We start from the raw sequence: 24,514 nt of genomic DNA, 5'->3' as shown, positions 1-24,514 counted from the left end.
ACAAGATCTCATAATCAAATACAACGATAAAGACAGCGAAACAAACCATTTCCGGCCCGCAGGTTGCGCAACACGCCAACTTAATTAACACTTAATTAGTCGAGCGTCAGAAGGCCGATCTGAACGAGTTCTTTTCGACCGTTTGACCACTGGCCGAGTCGGGCGTTGCGTGTGCCGCGGGATTCTGCATTTTTCTGATTTCACTTTCACCGTGGTCGAACGATAGGTAATGCGAGCCAAAACGCAGCGAGTTAAGTAATGGTTTCGAACGATAACCGATTGACTTGGCGAAGGGGGGATGTTTAATTTAATAAAAAATAAACGGTTTTTGTTTGTGTGGGTGGCTTGGTTTGTGGCATTTCTGGAATTGATAATGGCGTTGTTAGAAAGTGGTTCGCGAATGAACCGCTGCCGACAATTTGAATGGTATTTGTATTGAATATTAACAATTTAACAGTCTAGTAATTTTATAATTTTTTTCAAAATCCGTGACATGACAGAGACAATTTTCTGAAATGGTGGAATTTGGATATAAAATAGATAAATAAAATATCCTGCACAGACTTTTATAATTAGGCAACTTTAAAAGCATGAAAATGACATAGATATATATTTTTCTGATGTGAAAAACAATAATTTTATGGTTAAAATAGCAATCTCATAAATACTCGAAAACCATTTTTTTTTTAAATTCTTTTCTCGCAAGGACGAAAACATTTTACAATTAAATCAACTCCATAATATAATAGTATTGATCATGAATCCGAAAATTGCAATTGATAATTTAACATTAGATTCTTCTAGATATTTTTCTTTTCATACTTCTAAAGAAGATTACACAGTTCACAAAAATAAAATTTATAATTATAACAGTAATTAACTAAAAAAACAAATGATAGTATTAAAATATTAAACTAAAATATTTTATCTTGTGACTTTCGACGCAATTTTTTCATAAACACCATGACTGTTATTGATTAATAGTCAAGACCTAATATGGTTAAACACAGTTATTAAAAAGACAGAAAATTAGTTTCGGTTTGTGTAGGCGGCAAATTTTATGTCATTTTTGGAATTACTAATGAACTTGTTAGAAAGTGGTTTGCGACTAATTTGTCGTAAGTAATTAAAATGTGTTAAATTAATAAAGCAATAATAATTTAATTTATTTTTTACACCCTTATTTTTCACTCATGTTCATTATCAGATATTCAAGTAATTCCTTACTCTATATGTGTTTATACTTATTTTTTTACATTTTTAATATTGGTTTTTGTTCGAATCTCTCCAATGCAATTTTCTTTAAATGTTGCAGCTGATTTTCTTAAACGTTTTAGGAATAATATCTATGTGTGTTTTACATTTTATGCTTATTTGTAAGGACATATTTATAACTCCAAAACATTTATATTTCGGTAACGGTTCTTTTAATTGAGATGCATGGCTGTGACTAGTTCACATGTCGAGACTATAAATATTATTTTTTGCATTCCAAAATCATGTAGATATGATTATTTTTGAACATACGTTGACTTAATATATGTATTGTTGTGTTCATATAAGCCAAAATGAGACAATACAAGTCCAAAAACATATTCAAAATGTACAATTGCCTACAAGCATCAAATAAACATTCATCTTTTGAATATAATAATATATACAGATCAATTTTCATTTTGAAAGGGGTTTTTAATGATTAAATGTGTATCATTTAATTTAATATTAATAGTTTATATAATATCTTTTTTGTTTTATATTTTTGGTCCATCTCATGGACATAATGTCGACCATTTTCCGAATATATTACAAGTATATATTCCTTCTTGGATTACTGTGATAAATTCGTTTAAATTTGTAAAATTTTTATCCCGAATTTGGTTATAAATGTGAACTATGATGTTTTTATAGAGTTTTTGACTGGAGCTTGACAAAACAAAACATCGATGCTTTGGTTTTTTAACCAATTTGTCACAATTTTTGATTAATGTTTGTGATAGTTTTTATGTTTAAACACATTTATTAAGAGCATCATTCAATATATGGAAGCAAATTGATGTTTAATACCCTGTACATAAATCAATCTAAGAGGATCTTCGCCTGGAGAATTGCAGCATCCCCATAGCATAATTGAACCTCATCATCATTTTTTATTAAATTCAAACTTATCATACAAATCTACTTGTCCCCATTATTCTATGGATCAGTGAATATAATCCTAAGTAAGTCAAAATTAGACTTAGACGATTTTAGTAGAAATCAATGTACTTAAACTAATTTCAGTAAGTTCCATTTTCACCACCTTGGTTTTAATTTCATTTGAAATTCAGACAAATTTTTCGAAAGTACCAGTTTCGCCAGTTTCCCTATATTTTTTAATAATATGGAAAAAGATCGACTTATTTAGCCGTAAACTCTTGGCCATTTCTTCTTGTTTCTCTTGGTCTGCTTAACGCAAAATTATATTTTTTCTTACTGTTTTACTTCGACCAATAATTAAATTATTATAATAAGCAGACTGCTCATCAATAAATTCACAGAGAGCATTAAAAGACCATAAAGTAAAAAGTTGCTATAATTTTATCCATTGAAAAATAAAATAGTAATTCACCAAAAGCATCAAAGAAATAATCCAAGTCATCTTCCGAAAACGTCCTAATATAGAGATCAGAATTTCTGAAATTACCCAAACCTGGTTATTTTGTCATAAAACTTCTTACATAAGCTATTTAACGATAGCCAATTAACAAATTGAAAAATTACATAAAACGACTTAACAAAAACCTGTAGTAGTAGTACTATACGCGTCTAACAAGGTGTGTTTGTGTTTTCTACAAATCAGATGGTTCGATATTATTAGTCGTCGACAGACAAGTTTTTTTATATACTTTCGTTTTAATTGACTATCTGCATTAGACGAAATATATCATTCTGCTGTTCGCAGATTTGGATGGACTTCACGTCGTGAACGAGGAAGTAAACGAAAGCATTTCTTCCTGTTTGAAATCTTTTCTTTGGGAACAAGTTAAAAAGTAGATTTTATTAGGCTGTCACAACCATAAATGGCGGCATGAAATGATCCTGTAACATTATAACACGTTTCTTTGCCAATAATTTCAATAATCGTCGCAGCGACGTGCATTATTGTACGGTGCCTCCTGTAAGGCCAATACTGGCACCGGCATCCCGTAATAAAACGCATTTTCTTATGAAAATAATACTTTTACTGAGTTATGTAATTGCGATTGTGCAATAATTGAAATTAATCCATAAAACAGTACGGAATTGTGCGAGAGCACGTACAATTTAATGTTTTAATCCGAGGAAAAGTTCAAGGAGCGTCTATTAAATAATGTGCATCTTCGCTTATGCTAATTGATTTGCATAATCCAGATTGGCTAAAGATCAATACTGTCAATAAATGTTAATCAATATAAATATCAACCAATTTCTGAAAACGATTTGAATTGTTTTTTTTTTTTGTGACATAACACAACCAGAAATGCAAACAATGCGGAATCACTTCGTTTGTACATTCGTGTAGGAAATCGATTCGATAAAAATATGTTAATTTAATGCACTGGGCTAATTTATTGTCATTTTTTTGCAGATTCACAAACACATGACAATAGAAGAAATAAAAAGCACATTCCATGTGGATCATCACGATTTAGGTAAGTTCAAACATAATATGGTAATTTAGATAATATATTGAATTGAGTGGTTCTTTAAAAGGATCGACTGCAAAATTTAAGAGCTGGTAATGTGGCTAATTTTTATCGTATCTAATAATTATTTTATTCTTACATAAAACTGAATATAGTATTTATTGAATTATTATCTTGCTTATATAATTTATTTCTGTTGGTCTGAATCAAGATTGATATTGAACATTTCTTAAATTAATCTTGTGTTACGCGCAGTCCAATAAATAACGATAAATTGGACATTAAACGTCGAATTTAACGCCAAATCAGGCGCTGAAACGCCATTAAGACCCGACAGGCTACACAAGACCATTACATAAAGCGGGAACCGCCATTAAAATAGCACTTTATGCAAATATATTTATGTATTCTCCATGCGTGTAATATTCCATATAAAACACAACAATAAAAAATGTTACAAGCGCTTATTGTCGGAAAAATATTTATGTGCCAGCGATTCTGATGTTAACTCATCTTTTTTTATAAACACGGGACTAATAAAAATTGGAAATAAATCGTGACGGATTTGTGACAGTCTTGTAGGCAAGTGTTATGCAACAGTCGAACAATAAAATAAGTATCAAGACAGTGGTGATAAATTTTATTATAGTTGTTGTTACTTAAATACTAAATTTGTAAACAATAAAATTAATGAAGTAGATAAGTTTTAATATAATAATAAAGTTGGAATTCTTAATAAAATATGAATTTAATGAGACAAAAAAAGGCAAACTGTGTTACTTACATAATTATTTGAAAGGTATATAACATATATTAAAAATTATATTTAAAATTGTATATATACTATACTAACATTAAACACATACAGGGTAGAAAAATCAAATTTTAACGACGCAGATCCCTTTCAAAATTGGGCATTAATTTCATATATAATTGGCCCTGGAAGTGCTTTCTTTCAATGATATATAGTGTCAAAATATACAATGGCATTTCATTTTTAAAAAATAAAAAAATTAAAAAAAAAATAATTCAAAAAATGCTATAAAACTTTTTTAACTAAAGGTCCAAAGTATTCTTAAGTTATAAAAGATACTTTTGACAACGAAAACAAAACAAACAGTTATCATCCTTTTATCTTTAGTCTTTACATTTATTCATATCTTTGCAATTTTCATTATGATTGTTTTAAAATTTTTGAGACAAAGAATATTTAAAATTATACGTTTAATTAACGTTATTATTAAATTTGAAAATATATACGTATAAATATTTTTAAATAGTTGTAATAAATTTTGATTGAGTAAAAAAATTTTTAAATTACTTTTTATATACAGTCTAATAAATATAATATATATATATATATATATATATATATATATATATATATATATATATATATATATATATATATATATATATATATAATTAATTCTATGAGTCGATATAGAATTTGAGTCAGTTTAATATATTTTCCTTTTTAATGAAGTTCTCAAAACCGGATTTTCAATTTGTAAAAACATAAATAATTTTATATCCACAATTAAATAAATTATATAATAGTTGAAACAGTAAAATGCCACTTTATAATTGTTATTTAATTTCATCAATGAAATATTTTACAACTATTATTTTTTCTACTTTAAACAACAATAGATAACAATAGGATTTTACAGCTTATTAATTACTTATGTTAATTTATCTACTTTTAAAAACTATTAGTGGTATATTTATATTTTATATACGAATATGAAAAGGAAATATGATTATTATTAATTACATTTCTTTAACAGTCAATTGTGTATCTATAATTTAAATTACACATAAATTTCTGAATGGAGTATAAACTTTTACAATTCTTTGTCGTATTGAAGGTTTTTAAATTACAATAATAATTAAGTTCTTTTTTAAATAGAAAGTTAAAATTATTTTTCATTATTATTTGAAAATACTGAATATCAAATCTTTTAAAAATCTAAAAATTAATAAAGAAATTTCGAATTACATTACAAATAAATTAATTACTAATTAAATAAAATACTGATACTAGTAGTAAATAACTTACCATTTAGTTGATCAAAAAAAAGTATTTTAAACAAAAATGTTATCAACATATATTTATGATTGTATTTATGTCCACCTTGTTTTGTCAATTATTTTTAATAATTTTACATATTTTAACATTTTTAGTTTAGTTTTTAGGTGTCTGAAGAAAAAAATTCTCCGGTTTAAAAGCTTAAAAATCAAAGTTATAGACAAAATATTTTACAATTAAATAAATATAAATATTTCCATATTTTGTTTAATTTCCTACAATAATTTTAGGTTTTACAGAATACATATGTTGTTTTTCCTTCGGCGTATTCCACGTGCATTACTTAAAGTTATTGCGTATCATGCCGAGCACATCCGTCGTGTAATTAAAGAGTTTAACATAACCTTCAGACGGTATTGTATTTCGTAGACATCGTAAGAAACAACGGCATTAGAACCCGACAATAACAATGCTGCAATTTCATCATGTCACTCCTCGGAACTGCGGTGCCAATGACTGCGTCCAGTACATTTATCCACCGTTCCATCGATTTGTGTCGATTTGAAATTTGTAAATATTATAAAATTATTCGTAATTGCTTGTTTACTTTTTCGCGTTACAATCAGGTTGGTGAGCGTTGTTGGTTAACAATTTCAGTGTGTACCGTTTAATTTTCATGGCCTTTCCACAAGAAAAATACGCCGCACACATTACGAAACGTTACGTTATGAAATTAATAAGTCGTGATTATCTACTGTTTAAATTATTGCACTTTTTATAAAAGGTTACCCAGTAGTATTTGCATCACAAAAACAAAACGAATGAAAATTCTAATGCACCGCCATTACGTTTGATAAAGAGCGATGTGCAACAACACAATTTTTATTAATCGACAGCAAGGCGTTCTCGGTCGTTAAGTAATTTTTATATTTAACGTTGTGCAACTCGTGCGTCCGACATGATTCTGTTACGGGTTACACTTTGCGGTCGAAAACAATTAGCATTTACGACGAAAATTAACCCGAAATAGAAACTTCCACGACAATTACGCTACACCTATGTCATCACACAGAAGCGGTTTGCGTAAGTGCCCTTGAAAAAATTGAAAACAATTAAAACGGCTATCGTAATTGTCGTCGCCGCCGACCGAAAATTTGCCCAATGGCGGCCCGTTCCGCCACTCACGCCGCAATGTTTACAAACTGTCAGTCAAATTGCACAATGGGGGACACGCTCAAATCACAATTTGTCGTCTCGCCATTTGATTCGATTATGAACGTGATTTTAACCTTACCTGACTCAACCGAAAATTAATCGATCGGCTTTTTTTCTAACCCTATTCGAATTCAAATCGATTGTTGTGTTGGTCGTGATTGAGTTTTCTTTTGCGGTTTTTGCCGTCAAATTACGTGTTGCAAGATTTGCATGCGAGGCAAAAAAATGGATCAATGAAAATATGTTTACGACGTCACATAACAACAATTTTGGGCAATGTCACGGACGTTATTTTAAATGTAAATTAAAACTTATATAATTTTTGCAACAATAAAAATATAATTGTAATCGATTACATGTGGAGAATTTATTTTGTGTTTTTAGTGTAAAAAACCACCGCACCAAATTAAAAGCAAGGGTAAAGTCATTAGACCAACCATAATAAACATATTTCAGCAATCCTTAATGCTCCGTGACACTAATTTTGTAACTATTAATACACATTTATTTTCTAAACATAATTTAGCAAGTCATTACTTAATGTTGAAGTAAAACACAGCCAATTCATTAAAATAGCAACAGGTTTAATTTTGTAATAACCACACCGAAAACAGTTTCACGTGTTTATTAGTGGAGTTTATTATCATTTGTTATGTTTATTTATAAAAAAACAGAAAATAATGTGAGTTACCATCCGGAATCACTTTCACCTTAATACTAATGCAACAAGAAACATGTAAGGAAATAATTATTTGCTTTTATTTACTGGTCGAAGCGAACAGATGCTATTTTCGGCAGCTTAATTATATTTTCAATAAAACAAGAAATGGCCGATTATAAATGTATAAAAAATGTTTGTTAAAGGGAAACAATATCGTTTCGTATTCATTTTCGGCGTAGATTTTATAGTTTTTGTGTCATCTCGATCTCTAGGTTTGTCTCTTAACTGGTTATTGAAGTCTCCAATTACATTAAGATGTAAACATAATTATGGATTTCATCTTATTGACAAGATATTGTTGAATTTCTTATGTTTGTTGATTCGTTATTTTCTTAAAAATTGTTGTTTTTTGAATAATATATACAGTGATGATCATAACAACAATTTTGAAGACTTGTAACTGGAATTCACCCAACCATTTTCTCACAATCCTCGAACTATTTTCAGTCCCATTTCCTCCAGGTTGGCTTTAATTTCAGTTGACAATAAGATTGGATTTTGTTTTGACATTCCAATTATTCAGTTATCGAGTTTTTCGAACTCAAATTTTTTTGTGGTTACCAGTCAGTTTCTCTATTTTTCTAATAATACGGGAAACGATTGACTCTTAGTCATCTCTTCCTGTTTTTCTGGGTCTTAGTCTTGGTAACGCTGAATTATACTTTTTTTACAAATTCACTTCGACCAATGATAATAAATAATTATAATAAGTAAGAGACCGCTTGTACTAATTGATTTACATTCATAGAGAGAAATGAAAGACTATGAAGTAAAAAGATGCTATAATTTTATCCACTGAAGAATAGAAAATATCGCTATTTTTTAAAGAATAAAATTAGATTAATTAGTTGTGTTGTAAACACAGCAATAACAGAAAAAACACCGTAGGTACATCCATCTAATTCGAGTAGTGCAAGTCATGCTTTTCATATATTTTAATAAGTTGTTATAATTATGTCCACTACTATATATATATTCAATTAACTTTCAAACATTTATTTAATTGTTTAATTTTAAAATACAGCTGGTATAATATTACAAACATATATTACTATGTTTGACAGCTTGATTTAAGAAAATAAGAAATACTCAATAATAAATATTATTTCATCTGAATATTCAAGTTCGTCTCGTAACTGACTGTCGAAATCTCCAATCACGTTAGATTGTAAATGAATATTTTTATGAATTTTTACCTGAATGACAAAATATTTTTGAATTTTTAGATTTATTGAAAGCTGATTATCGTTTAAACATTTATTCAAATCTGTAATATCCAACTTATATTATTATAAACATTTATTTTAATTTATCATAAATACAATATATTTGTAAATATTTTTTTAGAAAATTACAATCGGACTGAAGTGATCTGAAGAATTTTTAATTTCAAACAGTGTCAATAATCTCGTGTGACATATTTTAGAAAATCTAGATTAAAAATTTTTGAGAACAACTTTGGTTGAATATATTAATTTATGATTTTTTTGACATGTTCATGGTCATATTTGTTCTAAATTGAACTTTAAAATTCTTTAGTTATTTTGTACTTTTTATGATTATTGTTTAGGATTTTTACGTTTTTCTAAGCTTTATAGAAACCAACTATTATTTTTATTTAGTAGTCTACATGATTGATTTCTTCCAAACACCGATAATCGTTTTTAGCATTTTATATCGACTTTCTACAGTAACATCGAGTATTACTTGAACTTGTTAATGAAAATGAAAGAGGTTCACTGTTCTATGGTTGATTAAAATCTTCAACTACGTCTTTAGAATTTATATAAAGAATGTTATGTACAATCAATTAAGTATGTTTAAAATTTTTGTTTATTTATATATGGTCTATAATTAACATGTACTAACAATGTACCTCCAGTATTACAATTTATTACTTGAAACTTACATTTTATGTGAATTGCTTAATAGTTAGACAGTAATTGTGGTTACTAGGCGTTACATCTACAGGATACATGTTTTTTCACATTTATACAATATTAATTTAATTGTTGTGGTAAATGCAATCATTAATTACTTCATTAAACATTTATGCGTTAATGTATCCAGACCTATTAATACCGCAAATCACAATAAACCTTGAATCAAGTGCGTGAAGTCATCCTATTTAATTAATTAATTTCCATGCAACTAAAATATTTTACAATTTATAATTTTAAAATTCGTGTGTTCCAATCATTTTTGAAAAGGAACAGCTCGTAATTATTCTGTCAGAGATATACATTTCATATTTATAACCGCCATAACTTGTACACGTGCCGAATTTTATATGCGTATGCTCATCCGAGAAACGCTCTATTACATAAGTTCAGAATATGTGAATTCCAAAAATACTTCTTAGAATTCCACTTATCCTGTCTAAATTAAGACACCACTAAATATTCGCATATGTTAAATCACCAGGAAATTTACAAATTCGATTATCGTGCTCGATACTGCTGTTGCATAAATGCTAATTAATATTTAATTTTATTTAACCCAACACATGAAACTGCAGACATTTAATAAAATTACTGCTGTTCATACCGGCACTTATATAATCGGGACTTTCTCGTGCTAGACAATGGTTTATTTTGCATTGTATTTCACCCTTTACAAATGAAACGGTCTTAAACTCTATTTATTGTTATGTTAAATACATTACATTGTTGGGTGCCTAAATGTTATTTAGCGAACACATTTATCATTAATTATTATCTCACGATGTTATTATGAAGAAACAAAACACGTAATATTAGTGCCAGCTCTTCTTCAATTACCTGCTAACATACACAAGATCATGGAAGAATTCATTTTAAAACAATTCCTTTTTTTCCAGTGCCTGAATACGAAATAGTACCAATCCAGCATGTACGAAAAAGAAGTCTGCCTTACAACGAAACTGAGAATCTGATCGACACCGATGACGTGATAAAGGACAAGAAACTGTTGAAGAAGCAACCCAACACCAAGACCCATCTGAAATTGGAAGCGTTCGGCAAACCGTTCAACTTAAGTTTGGTGCCCACCGAAGGCCTGTACAAGAAGGGCAAACTCAAGATTTGGACCATCGAACCCAACGCGACCGCTCAACATGGCGTCGAATACATCGAGCTACCAGAGGTATTTATTTTGCTTTAAATTACACTGAGGAACAAACTTCAACTCTCTTTTGTTTACTGATAATAATAATACAAAATAAAACTATATATATAAATATTCATTTGCGCTTCTTAGCTTGTCTTTTAAAAGCGGCATAGTGGACCACCATTAGTCGACTAACATCTCACAGTTCCACTTTCCATGATACCTTCTTTCCATCTATTATACCCAAGCAAAATTTCTCACCTGATTTGTTCACCCCTTACAGCATCGCAATACCGAAAATTAATCCAGATGAAAGTTAAATAATGAATATTATTGAGTGACATATTAGTGTTTGTGTAACATAAAAGAAGCTGAGCAAATAGATCTTTATAGTTTTCTACTTTCTGTGCTGTTATGCAAAAATTTTCAAGACATTTCAAGTGTCTATTTCCTTTTCATCAAGTATGGAATCGAATTACAAATCACCCAAAAGTCTCTTAATCTGGAGGTCCACAAATATGCCTTTTTTAATTTTATATTATATTCTGGATGGAGGCAACGATAACTAGTTGCTCTACTTTTAAAAGACTCCCGGTGGCCACATTTTCATTCTGTAATTATTTAATCTTGTGCGATTGTCTCATTCCTAAATAAAGAAACAGTATTTCGTACAACCTAACAGTATTCCAAACAAACTCGCCACAATTTTTTAATACCCACGATGTTGCCATTCATATCTTTCATATTATATGCTTCCAACCCCAACTTCAACATTACAACCAAACTACGAATGGTAAGTCTTTGCTGAAAGACTAAGAAGGTAAAAATAAGTAAGACTATGCTACTTTTGTGTCGGAAACATGTTCGCTGTTTCCCAGTGTTATAACTATTATCAAATATGTCTCTATTTTCGTATGTACTGACCACGTACGTTGGAAAGAAAGTTGAGCAATCGTGTATTTGCGCAACATCCTGTATGACATTTAAGGCATATAATTTAGCCGTTTTTAGTTTTGCAAAAGCGGCCGCGATCATAAGCCGAATAAAAGAATAGCCACAAATTAATTGCCGGCCTTAGTGGTTAAAATATGCGCGTGTGGCAATACACATCGGGCAGTTATAGTGATTACCGGTTAATTGGTATTTTACGATTCGAAATGCAGGTGGTTGCGCTCGCGCGGAATTCTGAAATGCAGTTTCAGGCGGTCTTTTTGCACGAACGTATTAATTGTTTTGAAAATTATTTCGCGCATGCACCGTATATTTGGTTATGGAAAATAAATGTCAATATTACACATGTGGACTTTCGAGAAATGTAAAACAAATAATTAATAATTTGCAGTTTGTTTTCATTTGATAATTAACAATTCGTTAATTATGAAATTATACAGTATAATTAATTTATTTTTATGTATTTGCTTCAGCGAAATAGTTTCAATGTTTAACATTCTAGAATTTTCTAATTTTATACATTTCTTTTTTTTTTAATAAAATTTGAAATAATTAACCACGAGTTTTAAAATATTCAGATTTTAAAATGTAACATTTATAAAATATTTTATATAGTTTCGTATATTCGAATACTTACTTACTTAGCAATGACAGTTTATTTAAAAAATACACTTTTTAAAGATTTGTTATTCATCGATTTTTTTTAATTAGTTAGTTATAACTGGTGAATTGTATTTTTTTACTGAAATAATAATTAAGTTGATTTATTGTATATAAATAATTATTTACTTTTAAGATCATTATATATAAAACTATAATAAAAAATATGTCTGTTATACAATAAATATTTTTAAATAATTATAAATAAACAAGGTGTACTAAATTGGTCCATGTTACGAATATTTTTAGAACAGATAGAGAAAAACTGAAATAACCATAAAAACTGAGAATTAAGAGATTTCAAAAGAGTGTAATAGGACCTTTTAATTAAATTTAAAACTTTTGACACATTTTGTTTTGTTTACATCAAATTGAAAGTTCAATTTATTTTAAATGGAAACTATAATTGAATTTACCTTTAAAATGTCGAAAATAAAGATTTCCAAAAATATATAATTTATGGTATGGTATCAGTTAAATTATAAATACATTTTTGGTAAAGATTCCAAAAACGTAATTATTAATTTTCTAAATTGCCAGTAATATTATTTTATTATTATATTTACCATTTCACACATATATCCTATTATGAAATTTTTCATAAACATATTATTATTATCATCATATTATATTTTTAATTTGCCTAATTTTATAATTGTACCTATTAAAATATAATTTTATTGATTTAAATTTTTTTCATATAATGCATATAAAATTTATTCCACTTTAGACAATGATTCTTGAATTTATTTTTTTAAATAAACATTTTTATTTTTTAGTTATAATTTATATATTTTTTGTGTAAGTTAAAATTGTTAATTAAAAAATGTCAAGCTACATTTATTTCCGTTTTTAAAAACAATACAATTAAAAATAAAACAAGTAAATTTAAAAATATATAAAAAGATAATACCTACTAAGTAAAAATATATTTATTGAAGAAATATTTTGATACCTTTTAATAATTTAGTAACATTTTTTCATATAAGTTATTCCAATTTAGAGAATAATTTTTGAATTGATATTTTTTTTTTGTTTTTTAGTTAACATTTGTGTATTTTATTATTATTATTATTATTATTATTATTATTATTATTATTATTATTATTATTATTTGAGTACATTAAAACTTAATTACATACATTTTTTAAACAAAACAATTAAAAATAAAACAGGTATAGACTTATAGATTTTTTCTTTTTTAGTTATAATTTGTGTATTTTATTATTTTATATTTATTTATTTTTTTAATAAATTAAAATTGTTAATTAAAAAAGGTAAATGTATGTTTATATTTATTTCCATTTTTAAAAACAATACAGTTAAAAATAAAAAGTAGATTTATTGAAAAAATATTTTGATACCTTTTAATAATTTAATTCGAATAAATTATATAAAAAGTAATTTATTTTATCATTTAAAAATGGTCGATTTTATTTTATAATAGGTATAATAATTTGAAATATTGGTCATTACAATTTTTTGTTTCAGGTTTTTACCATTAAAAGATAATTTCAGTAATTATTTAAAAAAGAGAAGTTCTTAAAAGATTTTATATTGTTTTTAGCTTCGATATTGCAAAACAAAACTATATGTATATTGTTTCTTTATTATTTGAAATTGTTGCTTAAACAAATTGTGTAATCCAAGACCTTAAATAAATAAATCATATTTTACCTATGGTAATTATAGTATTTTTTCTTAAAAGATAGAAGGGCAAAATGAAAAATGTTTTTAAGGAATTATATACCGTTTAAATCTTAAATATATTATATTATTTTAAACTACAAAATAGGTTGTAACAATTTCTCATTTAAATTTATTAAAATTGGAATTTTTTTTCTCTGCCTGAAAGTGAACTAGTTATAACAAGCTCAAAGAATAACGATACAAACGAATATTCACAACCAATTTCACCATTATTAAATAAAAGGAAAATTTAGATAAATTGGTGGCACGTGATGAGAATACGCTCATCATCTTGACCGTAGTAAGTTTGTCCGTAAGTGTGTGGGTCGTGTGTGCACACAAAGTAAATTGCGGCAATAAAAATTGCGCAAACGGGAAACCGAAAGAAGGGCAATGTCAATGTTAAGTCGCCAGTAAATAAACCGTAACGATTTACCAACACACCGGTGGCTTTTGCAACAAACAACCAAAAGCACTATTGACATGTGTATGACCTACTACAAATATGTCAGTTTTTGTGAAACGATGTAAATTTATTGGGTAAAGTTGAAATAAATCCAAGAGGCTTTTGATGCGGTTGCCAATCGTCGGTTTTGCAACTTCAACATGGGAATTGGTGCAAAATTATTAGTGGCGTGTTCGATCTGCGACACCTGAAGAATACCGTTCGGATGTAAAGGAATTGCCCAACCAGTTTTGGCAGCAATATCAATACCATAAAAATTTAGTTAAACTTCAGTTTATTTCCTGTCAGTTCCACTCACATTTGGCGTCCGCTAATTAACACATGCAAAAATAATGAAAACAAATAAATTCATCCTTTCAATGTTTTCTATTGACGCAATTTATTATTTCCAAAGGCATGCAAATAAAAAGTTATTTTGCACTTAATATTTGCGAAATAGGATTTCAGGAACGTCATTTGAATCATCAAAACATTTGATTTATGTATTTTCCATTAAGCCATAATTCGTCTGTTTTTCCAACTGTTTTTACGTCGTTCTTCATGGGCAAATATTTATGTTATTGTCTGCCGCAAAATCATAAACACTGTCGTTTAGGTGCGAAACACGTGTGTTTTCGGAATTCTTCCTTTTCTCATTTCTCCTCGAATCTATTGTTTACTATTTACAAACACTGACGCACTTCGCACTTAATCACAACCAGGAAAAAAAATATCTACAACCGCAAATTGAAAAAAATATATAAGAGAATCGTAAAACCGCTTGACTAACTTTTTAGCTGTAACCGTTACTGAATGCGGTTTGTCTACATAACATTGGTCGGGCCGTTAAATAACACATTAGAAAATACTGAAAATTATACGGTGACGCAATTGTTCTTTTCAAGATCGTTTCATTTGACAAAGCTCATAACCTGAATCACTGTTAATTACGGAGGATTCTAGAAATGGATTATATCAATGTTAGTATAGTATTTGGTCAATGTTTGATTGTGATTATACATAATGCTTTGGAGATTATTTTGTAGTATAAAGACTATTAGTAAAATATCAAAATAATATTTGAGAAACGGTCATATTAAAAAGTTTTAATTAGAAAAATAATTATAATACATGGTAATATTCAAAAAATTAAACATTATTATTTATAAATTGTTGTTTAAAGATTCTTATCCTTGTAATGATTGAACAATATCAATAGTGTCATTTTGGATAATTTTGATTACATACTTATTATATTAATATAATATTATTATATCTTTATACCTTCCTTAATATAAATGCTTTACCACATTACCACAAATTAATTATTACATATTTCCCAAACTTGTTGATTTCAACTATTGCGAGTATTTCCAGACTAGATTGACACAACCTGATATAAGTATCCAGCTCATGTTTTTGTGAAATGTTAATTGCAGCAAACAACGTTTAAATATCTTTGAATGTTTAAAAAAAATGAGAAAACTAACATTTGCCAGATTCGGAAAAAATCGAAAAGGTGTATTTCTCTTACTCTTTAGGGGCTCTTATATACATATTATGATATTTATTTCCCTTAAAATTTTTACATAATTCATGTAACACTTTTATTTCAAATAAAAACCATTGCTTTAAAATGTCAGAACGATGGATATAACAATATACAATATGTTTGGTCCAATAATGAAGAAAATTTAAAACAAATGTGTTTCTAAAGTTCCTTCTGAAAAAGAAATAGACTCAAATTTAATTTTCAAAAAATTTTCTTTTTTTCTCATATTTCCGTAACTTTTTCCCAATTTTATATAATCATACAATAGCGTAGATTTTAAGGGATCTCCTCTTTTTATCGCACAATTTACTACGCCACTGAATAATATTTTTAAAATTATTAATCTTTTCCTATTCTTTGCACGATTTAGAATAAGTAAGTTTCATACAACACAATCATCTCAAGATCATACCTACCTAATTTTTTATTGTATGGAAATCACTTAAATTGTTTCAAACATTATAATTGAAATGTCTCAAAAAACGGTTGTGATATTCAAAATTAATCAAGTACTCTAGATTTCTAAATCGTGCATAGAGTATGGAAAACTTAAAATCTTTAAAAATTATTCTGTGACATAGAACATTGGAAAAAAGTTTCGTAAATTAAATTTTAGATATGTATTTTCAGACAATACACATCAAATTTAAACACGATTGAACCAAAGGTTACGAAAATATGAGAAAAAAGCAATTTTTGAAATTTAAATTTGAGGGACTACATTCTAGAAACCTATTTTAGAAACAGCTTGTACAGTTTGTACAGTACATACCATTTTCCTTAGTTAATATATAACGATATTTCTATAAATTTTTGACATAATTAATATTGTAGTCTGAGTTTTTCAAACAAATATATTAATGTTTAAACGTCACGTTTGATAGGTTTCTATATTTTATAGATCACATTATTAAATATTTAGAAATTTACCAGAAACAGCTTGTACAGTGTGAGATATATTAGATTATCTCTAGTTAAAATATAACGATATTTGTGTCAATTTTGAGATAATTAATATTGTAATCCAAGAAACATAGAAGGCGTAAGTCATAATTTATTTTATTTAATAATTATTATTTTCCAAACAAATTTATCAATGTTCAAATGTCATGTTTGGTAGTTTTAACATAGTGACCTATAAAAAATAATATTTTTTATGTTTTATAGACAATATTAAATATTGAAATTTATCATATCATATTTCATCTAAACTGAAGATAATTTAATATATCATCAGATATTTCAAAATAAATTAATTTGAAATGAAAAGCTGCACATACTATCTCGAAATTTTTTAAGATTGTTTTGATCTGAACATACTCATAATACCCTATACTAGTCGTTAAATTATTTTCTTGTAACCATTTAGTACTGGTTATGGTAATTATTAAATACACCTAATTTTCTTTTTACACGAATTATTTTGTTGTAACACGATTTTCAATATTCTATGAATTTTTCTTTAATCCTATATTATTATATTATTTTCCTTTTTTCAAAGAATAATTTATTTTTTAAATATATTTAATGAATTAAAAGATGTAAGCACGAAATAAATTCTTAAGTGAACTCTAACAAAAAAATTTTAATATTGTTACCCAATTTTCTTTTTGCACATTTAAGCATATTTTAGATATGTTTACAGATAATATTTTTTATCTAATTTAATATGAACCCAACTTCTACTTGACTCGAAACTTCACACCAAACGACCAACAAACACCATTCAAATTGATCCTGAGTCGATTTGAAATCGGATTATGTAAATTTCAACCCGGTTAACTCGATTCAACAAATATCTAAGTTAGGCCCATGTCTACTACGATCTAATGGTTTAATATTTTCATCCATGCCCGTAACTTTGTATGCGTAGATTGTGCCAGTTACTCCATGCCTTCGGAAAACTTAATTGAAAATTTCGTCAGTGCAATTTTATAGCCTATTATGTTGTTAAAAATCTTACACAAATGATTCGTGCCTCATTAGCATTGCAAAAACTAGATTTTGCCGGACGGACAGGAATTTACGATTGGCCTAAAACAAACGTCGTCATTGTCCTTTACCATTTTCTTATTTTCACGACAAAAGGAAAAAATTAATTTTCGCAGTGCGCGATATTAATTAATGATAATTTTGACGTGCATCCATTGCCGGCAATTAGTCGTGAATTGAATCTGCAAGCTCATACCGTAAACAGTTTTTTAATTGGCCAGTTCTTCCGCATACTCGTACCAACAATACCACTTTCATTTTTCGCTTTCCTATGAATAATACCTATTTTTGTTATAATTTGACGAATTTCACGATTCGTGCAGTTTCTGTTGGATAATTTTCTTCGAAGAGGACAGTTTGTTGGAAACCTTGGCGGTGTTTGGCCATGTAGATAGATAATTTTTCTTTCGTACAAAATGGGGGAATTTATCTTTATTCGTACTTAAGCATGTGTGTTGAAAAGGTCACGGATTTTTTCAATAACCTTTACTGCACTTCTTTGCTTATTGAAAGCGTTGTTATTAATCAATAATTATAATAATTAGGTTCAAATTATTTATTCACAGTCGGGATTCATGCAAGGTGACGTTCGATTGTTATCTGCGCACTTTTGAGGAATGAATATTAATTGCTTTTTTTGTATAATTTTAATGGACTGGTTTTTTTCGACTCCAGTAATAATCGGCGAAAATATACACGAACAATGCACAAATCTGCGAATATAAGTGACATTAAAAATTCGCATAATAAAAACGATTGTTGTTAACATTAAAATAAAAATTTACTTCCTCAATTACCTCTCAATGATAAATTCGTCCTGTTGTTTATCCGTTGACCTTTATAAACATTCTTCGTTTGTAATAAACATTTGTTTGACCGTCTCGCACCTCGATCGTTTCAGGGATCGATTTCAAAAAAGTGATCATCTTTTGTGGTCTAGACCAATTAATAATTTACTTGCACAATTCAATTCCGTTTGCTACTATGTGGTTTTATTATTGTCCGGAGCGTCTCGATTATATGTTATTTAGACGTTTCGAAAGGTTTATTTGACGGACCATCAATCACCATTACTGCGGCACTTAAATAAGTAATGAATTGCCGGTGACGAAATAAAATTAGTACCTACGCTTCGTTGCGAATACATAGTAGTGCAGGTCAAGGTACGAATCGTCCACATAAATGCACCTGACCATTTACGGAATACATGTAATGACACTTTATTACATTGTACTCCACTAAAAACCGAACGGAGTCTTACTAGCAACGACAAATAATCACGTCAAGCGTGCATTTACATACCTGTTTAATAACAATTAATTAAAAGGATTTTTTTCATATGGGCCGATTACAATAATAAAAGGAAATAATTGTTTAGGTCTATGAGATCAGGAAATAATAAAGCAAAGCGGGGTTAACGCGTTGCACTCGACGGATAAATCGTGAAAGTGCTCATGTAATCGGATAGGATTTTTGCAAGTTGGGTTATGCGTATGAGATGTGGACTGTGTACTACTATGGTATAAGGAAATATGGTAACCACCCACATTGAGTTATGGGTATAATTAATATAACTGGGTCAATTTACTGTTTATCAACATTTCTTATTTTGCTTATTCTTGTTAAAGGTATGTGCCATTTGTATTATTAAGGGACGCACCTAGTGTGAAATTTTTTAAAATTCAATTGAATTTGAAAAAAAATTCACCATTTTTTAGGCCATCATTCTAGGGTGTGCCCCTTAATAGTCTGAAGAACGATTATAAAATTTTGCTGCATAATAAACATAAAATCAATTTCATATTGTATAATCATTTTGTTTATCAACATTTTGCTTGTTAAAGGTGTGTGCCACTTTGATTATTAATAGTTTCCAAAACATTTATAAAATTTTCCAAATATAATAAATATAAAAATATTGTATAATCAATTTACATAACAAAATTATGATTAAATTTGATTATTTAAAAAATACTACATTTTATCATTTAACTAAAATTAGGTAGAAATTTGAAATCTTACATGATATTTAAGGTTATTAATCTAATTTAGAAAATAATATAATGTTTAATATTTAAATAATAAGTAATGAGACTAATTTGATTAATTATTTTAATAAATTTGATACGTGTAAAATTAATTTATACGTCATAAATTAATAACCACACAGGCTGTCAAAAATTGGTTGGTTGTGGCTGTTATAAATTTCTCACAAAAACCGACTTAAGTTTCCAAAGCTTATTTTTTTAAATCATTGATTGCCACAAGCCACATTTTTGATATCTCTGATCGTTTCTTAGAAAACTTCTAGTTGATTTTTTATTTATTATTTTTTTTTTCAATTGTACAAACTTTCTAAAACACATTTCGATATTCCCAATCGTTTTTGAGAAAAAAATTAATTATAGCAAAATAATGATAAATAAATATTAAATGCCCAATATAATATGAACAAATTCCTACAATATAATACGTCAGAAACATTGAAAAATGTAAATTTTACACATTTTGAAAACGATATATTAAAGGAACATTATATAATAGGATCAATGGAAACCAAAATTGTTAAAAAAATAATAATATAATAATAATAGTAAAGAGGAGGGAAAGACAAAGAAGCATTATTACTTTTATAAACAAAATAAATTGTGGGTCATAAATGGAACTTAAAACTGCAGAATCAAACTATGGTAGTTGGGACAAAGCCAGCTTAATACATATGCTTATTACATATTACATATGCATATATAATATTTTTATTTATATAGTAGCTAATGTTTATTCACTCTCGTCCTCACTAGCAACCCTACAGTTACCACTAACTTCCAATATTTTGAACTCTTTGATGTTACCTTAAATATTTTCTATAATTTTGCTCACAAATTCTTTTTATATCGTAGAACATTGCTTAAAAAAAGATGTTGGATATATGGTATCTAATATTACTTACAGAGTAACTTAGCTCTTAAACTTCTCCCTTTCTTTCAAAGCTCCATCATAGAGTGGTTGTTGGAAATAATGAAATAGTCGACTATGTGTTGTTCAATAATTTTGCATGGATTATAAATGTTATATTTTCCCTAAATTTCCGTGTCTGGTACGCCGGATTTCACTTCTGACTGGATCGGTACAACCTTAAAATTTGACTATATGTATAAATGAAGTATAAATAATAATAGCATTTATATTATCCTTATATTAATATTTAGATATTTAAAACAGAGTCTGTAGCTGGAATGTTTTATAGTGTGATAATTGATGTAGTCATACATTATACAGTTACAATTTTTAGCATACATTATTTATTGTTCCGGCTAATTATCTTATTAACACTGAAGGCAACATTAATCTTGAAGTAAAGAGACAATTCGAAACGGGCATTTAAAACTGGATTAACTTATGTAACGGCACATACATATGCATTGTTAATTGAATTAAAAGTGCTACGATTTACTTAACGTACGTGGTCTATTGTTGTTTCAAGGTGACTAATAGAAATCCCAAGAAAATATCGTTATTGTTAATGTTTCTAATTGTTGCTTACTTCACGCCCAATGTCGAAAAAGTGAAAACTAATTATTTCTGATTATTTGTTTGATGTATTGCGAATGTAAATAACTCGGACCGATTAACAACAACCGTATCTTTGAGTTTATCTTTAAAACACGTTTTATCAAATTATCATCCGAGCCAGGATCGTTTGCAATATACATCCATAAATTGCGGTTAACTAATTATTTTTACAAATGAGAACGCCAACAGTTTCATCATCGTATTATATTTTCCTCTTAGAATGACATGCAGATTGTTATTGCAAAACGAAAATAAATTAATCCAGAACAGCAACAAAACAAATTATCGTGGCAATCATTTACCATAATAACGAGCCTGAAAAACTTAGCTGCTCGACTATTGTGACGCGATATTATTCCACACTAATTTATCGTCTACTTGAATTTATTGCGATTATAATTCTCTCACATGAAATTCACTGGAACTGTTTACTTTCACAAAACCACACAACAATAGATCACCCATACATCCATTCAGAAAATCACAGTTCATAAATTAAGGTTACAAACAAGTGAATGCAAATTCATTTTACGTGAATATTGCTTCTTTTGGGTCGGGATGAACTTGAGAGTTGAAGCGTAAACGATTCGGGTATAAATTATGGTTGCCCAATTCGTATTAGCGATAATATCTAAATTACTTGTATAACAGTTCAAATAATCAATAAATAACAGTTATTAAGATAAGTCCTCAGGCTAATTATTGATTTATCATCAGATTTGGCAACGTATTTCATTTGCCGTGCTGTAATCTTACTGAATTAATGAATTATATAATAATTTAAAGCATTGTCCACTTTTGTCCCCGGCCGATCCAAAATTTACATTATTTACAAAATTCGTACCCTTTAAATTTTGTGCAACATTCGTCGTGCTGATAATGATATTGCCGCCGTCCTGAATAAAAATGATCAATCGCTGAATAAATCACCCGGCTCGTTTACCGAACTTAAATCGTGCGTGAAACAGAAAAAATCTGTCCACAAGGCGTTACAAAAAAATCGCCACAATCACGTAACAATGACTTTCAATTAAGTTTTGCAAGAAAATCGCCCCGAAGGTGTGAATTGAGTATTGTAAAAAGATTTGGCTTGATAATGGACATGTAATGAAAAATTATACGGATTATTAGAAAGTGAGCTTCTTAAAAAAAATGTTGGTCAAATTTGTTGATATATTTGTTATGATTCTAAATGACAATTGAATAGAGTAAAAGTAATTTCAATGGCATTCAAATAAATTTTTTATATAGAATTAAATAAAAATAATCTGAATAGTTGAGTTTAAACAGTAAGTAATGATGCAAGTATATTTAAGACAATAAATGGTAAACGAATTCACACATTTATATTAGGTAGATAATTTTGTAAAAATTAAATATTTTATAATTAATGCACAGAATTTATGTACATTATAATCCAAATATGTATATACTAAAATATAAATATGTATTGTCTTGAATGGTATTCATATTTGTGTGGTACCTCTATTTGGAGTTAAAAAAGCACTTCCCTTCTGTTATTTAATTTTATTTCAAAACTTTTTATGTTTCACCTTATATGTCATCATCAGGGGCTCCACAATAATGAAATGTTACAGATTATAATTTAAAAACAAAATATTGACTAAATTATACACACGTCGAATATTAAAAAGGAATTTTCTGGTTAAAATACACAAGTTTTAATTAACAGCACACAATTGAATAATAAATATCACCGAAGAAGTATGAGTCATTTACTATTATTTTTTAAATGTTAAAAGACAATTTTTATTATATGAAATTAAATTTAAGAATTATTAAAATTTTAATACCTCAAAATGAGGAAATAATAATAGATATCTAAAATTAGACACCTTTTAAAAATTTTTCTTAGAATTAAGTAAATAATAAAATATAATTTTTTTCAATACCTGGAAATTTACACAAATTAATACATCATTCAATAGGAAAAGAATAAATTACTCAAAATACTTTCGTTATTCATTCGTAACGTTATCAGAGATACAAGTTATTTAGTCATAATACTAATAATTTAGTTGTATCTATAAAAATTGAATGTAAAAATTATTAGTCATTAAATAAATAATAAAATAGAAATAATTAATTGAATGGTAAAATGGTAAAGTTTAAATTAGTTATTTATTCATCATCTCGTAATAAGATTATCAGATACAAATTATTCAGTCATAACAATAATAATTTAGTTGTATGTTTATAAAAATTGAATATAAAATGTCAATATCTCGAATTAAAGAAAAAATCTCCGATTTATTATTATTTTTTTTTAACTATGTTTGTAATTAAATAAATAAAATAGAAATTGAATATATTTATATACTACAATTTACATAAACTAATAATTAATTGAATAGCAAAAGAATAAAGGTCATATTACTCAAAATATATTAATCTCGTAATAAGGTTGTCAGAGGTAAAAGTTATTTTGCTGAACAATGATTATTTAATTGTATGTTTATAAAAAATTAAATACAAATAATTTAAAAAAGTTATGTTTAAATATGTTCAGTGTATAATTTGTATCTATTACTGACAATTGTATAAAGTAAAAGTGAGATCAATGGAGATCAAATTAATTAAAATCGGATCGAAGACTAATAATCTAAAACGTGATTGACTTTAAATTGTTATTGGTATTGTAAAGTTTATTGCCAACTACATTCGGCACAATAATTACTTGAAATTGCTCAATATGCCATGCACTTTCAGGATTAGCGTAAAATCGGAATTTTTATTTTATTGATTGACATTTTTAACCGCTAACCTTATTGTCACAACTTTGTAGTTTATATTGAAAAGTAAAATATAAACTAAGTCTTGCGTCAGTCTGTAAATGATGAATTAAAGCAGTATCGCTTCAATAAACGTAAAAATGTCACCCATTAACTAATGCAATTCATTTACGAATAAT

The 24,514-nt window shown here is 27.7% G+C and overlaps 1 protein-coding gene across 4 annotated transcripts in view; it reads left to right on the top strand.

Moving 5' to 3' along the window:
* Nucleotides 1-24,514, top strand: part of LOC109608467 (A disintegrin and metalloproteinase with thrombospondin motifs 16) — an 84,548-nt gene that overhangs the window by 33,247 nt on the left and 26,787 nt on the right. For all 4 annotated transcript variants that reach the window (XM_049970727.1, XM_049970724.1, XM_049970725.1 and 1 more), the window contains exons 3-4: nucleotides 3,608-3,671; nucleotides 10,473-10,756. In XM_049970727.1, coding sequence (XP_049826684.1) covers nucleotides 3,608-3,671; nucleotides 10,473-10,756 — 348 coding nt within the window. The remainder of the gene's footprint in view (nucleotides 1-3,607; nucleotides 3,672-10,472; nucleotides 10,757-24,514) is intronic.

This window comes from Aethina tumida, chromosome 1 (genome assembly GCF_024364675.1).
Source record: "Aethina tumida isolate Nest 87 chromosome 1, icAetTumi1.1, whole genome shotgun sequence".
NCBI lineage: Eukaryota > Metazoa > Arthropoda > Insecta > Coleoptera > Nitidulidae > Aethina > Aethina tumida.
Note: the sequence above shows the minus strand (reverse complement) of the source record. Positions and strands in the feature narration are given on the sequence as shown.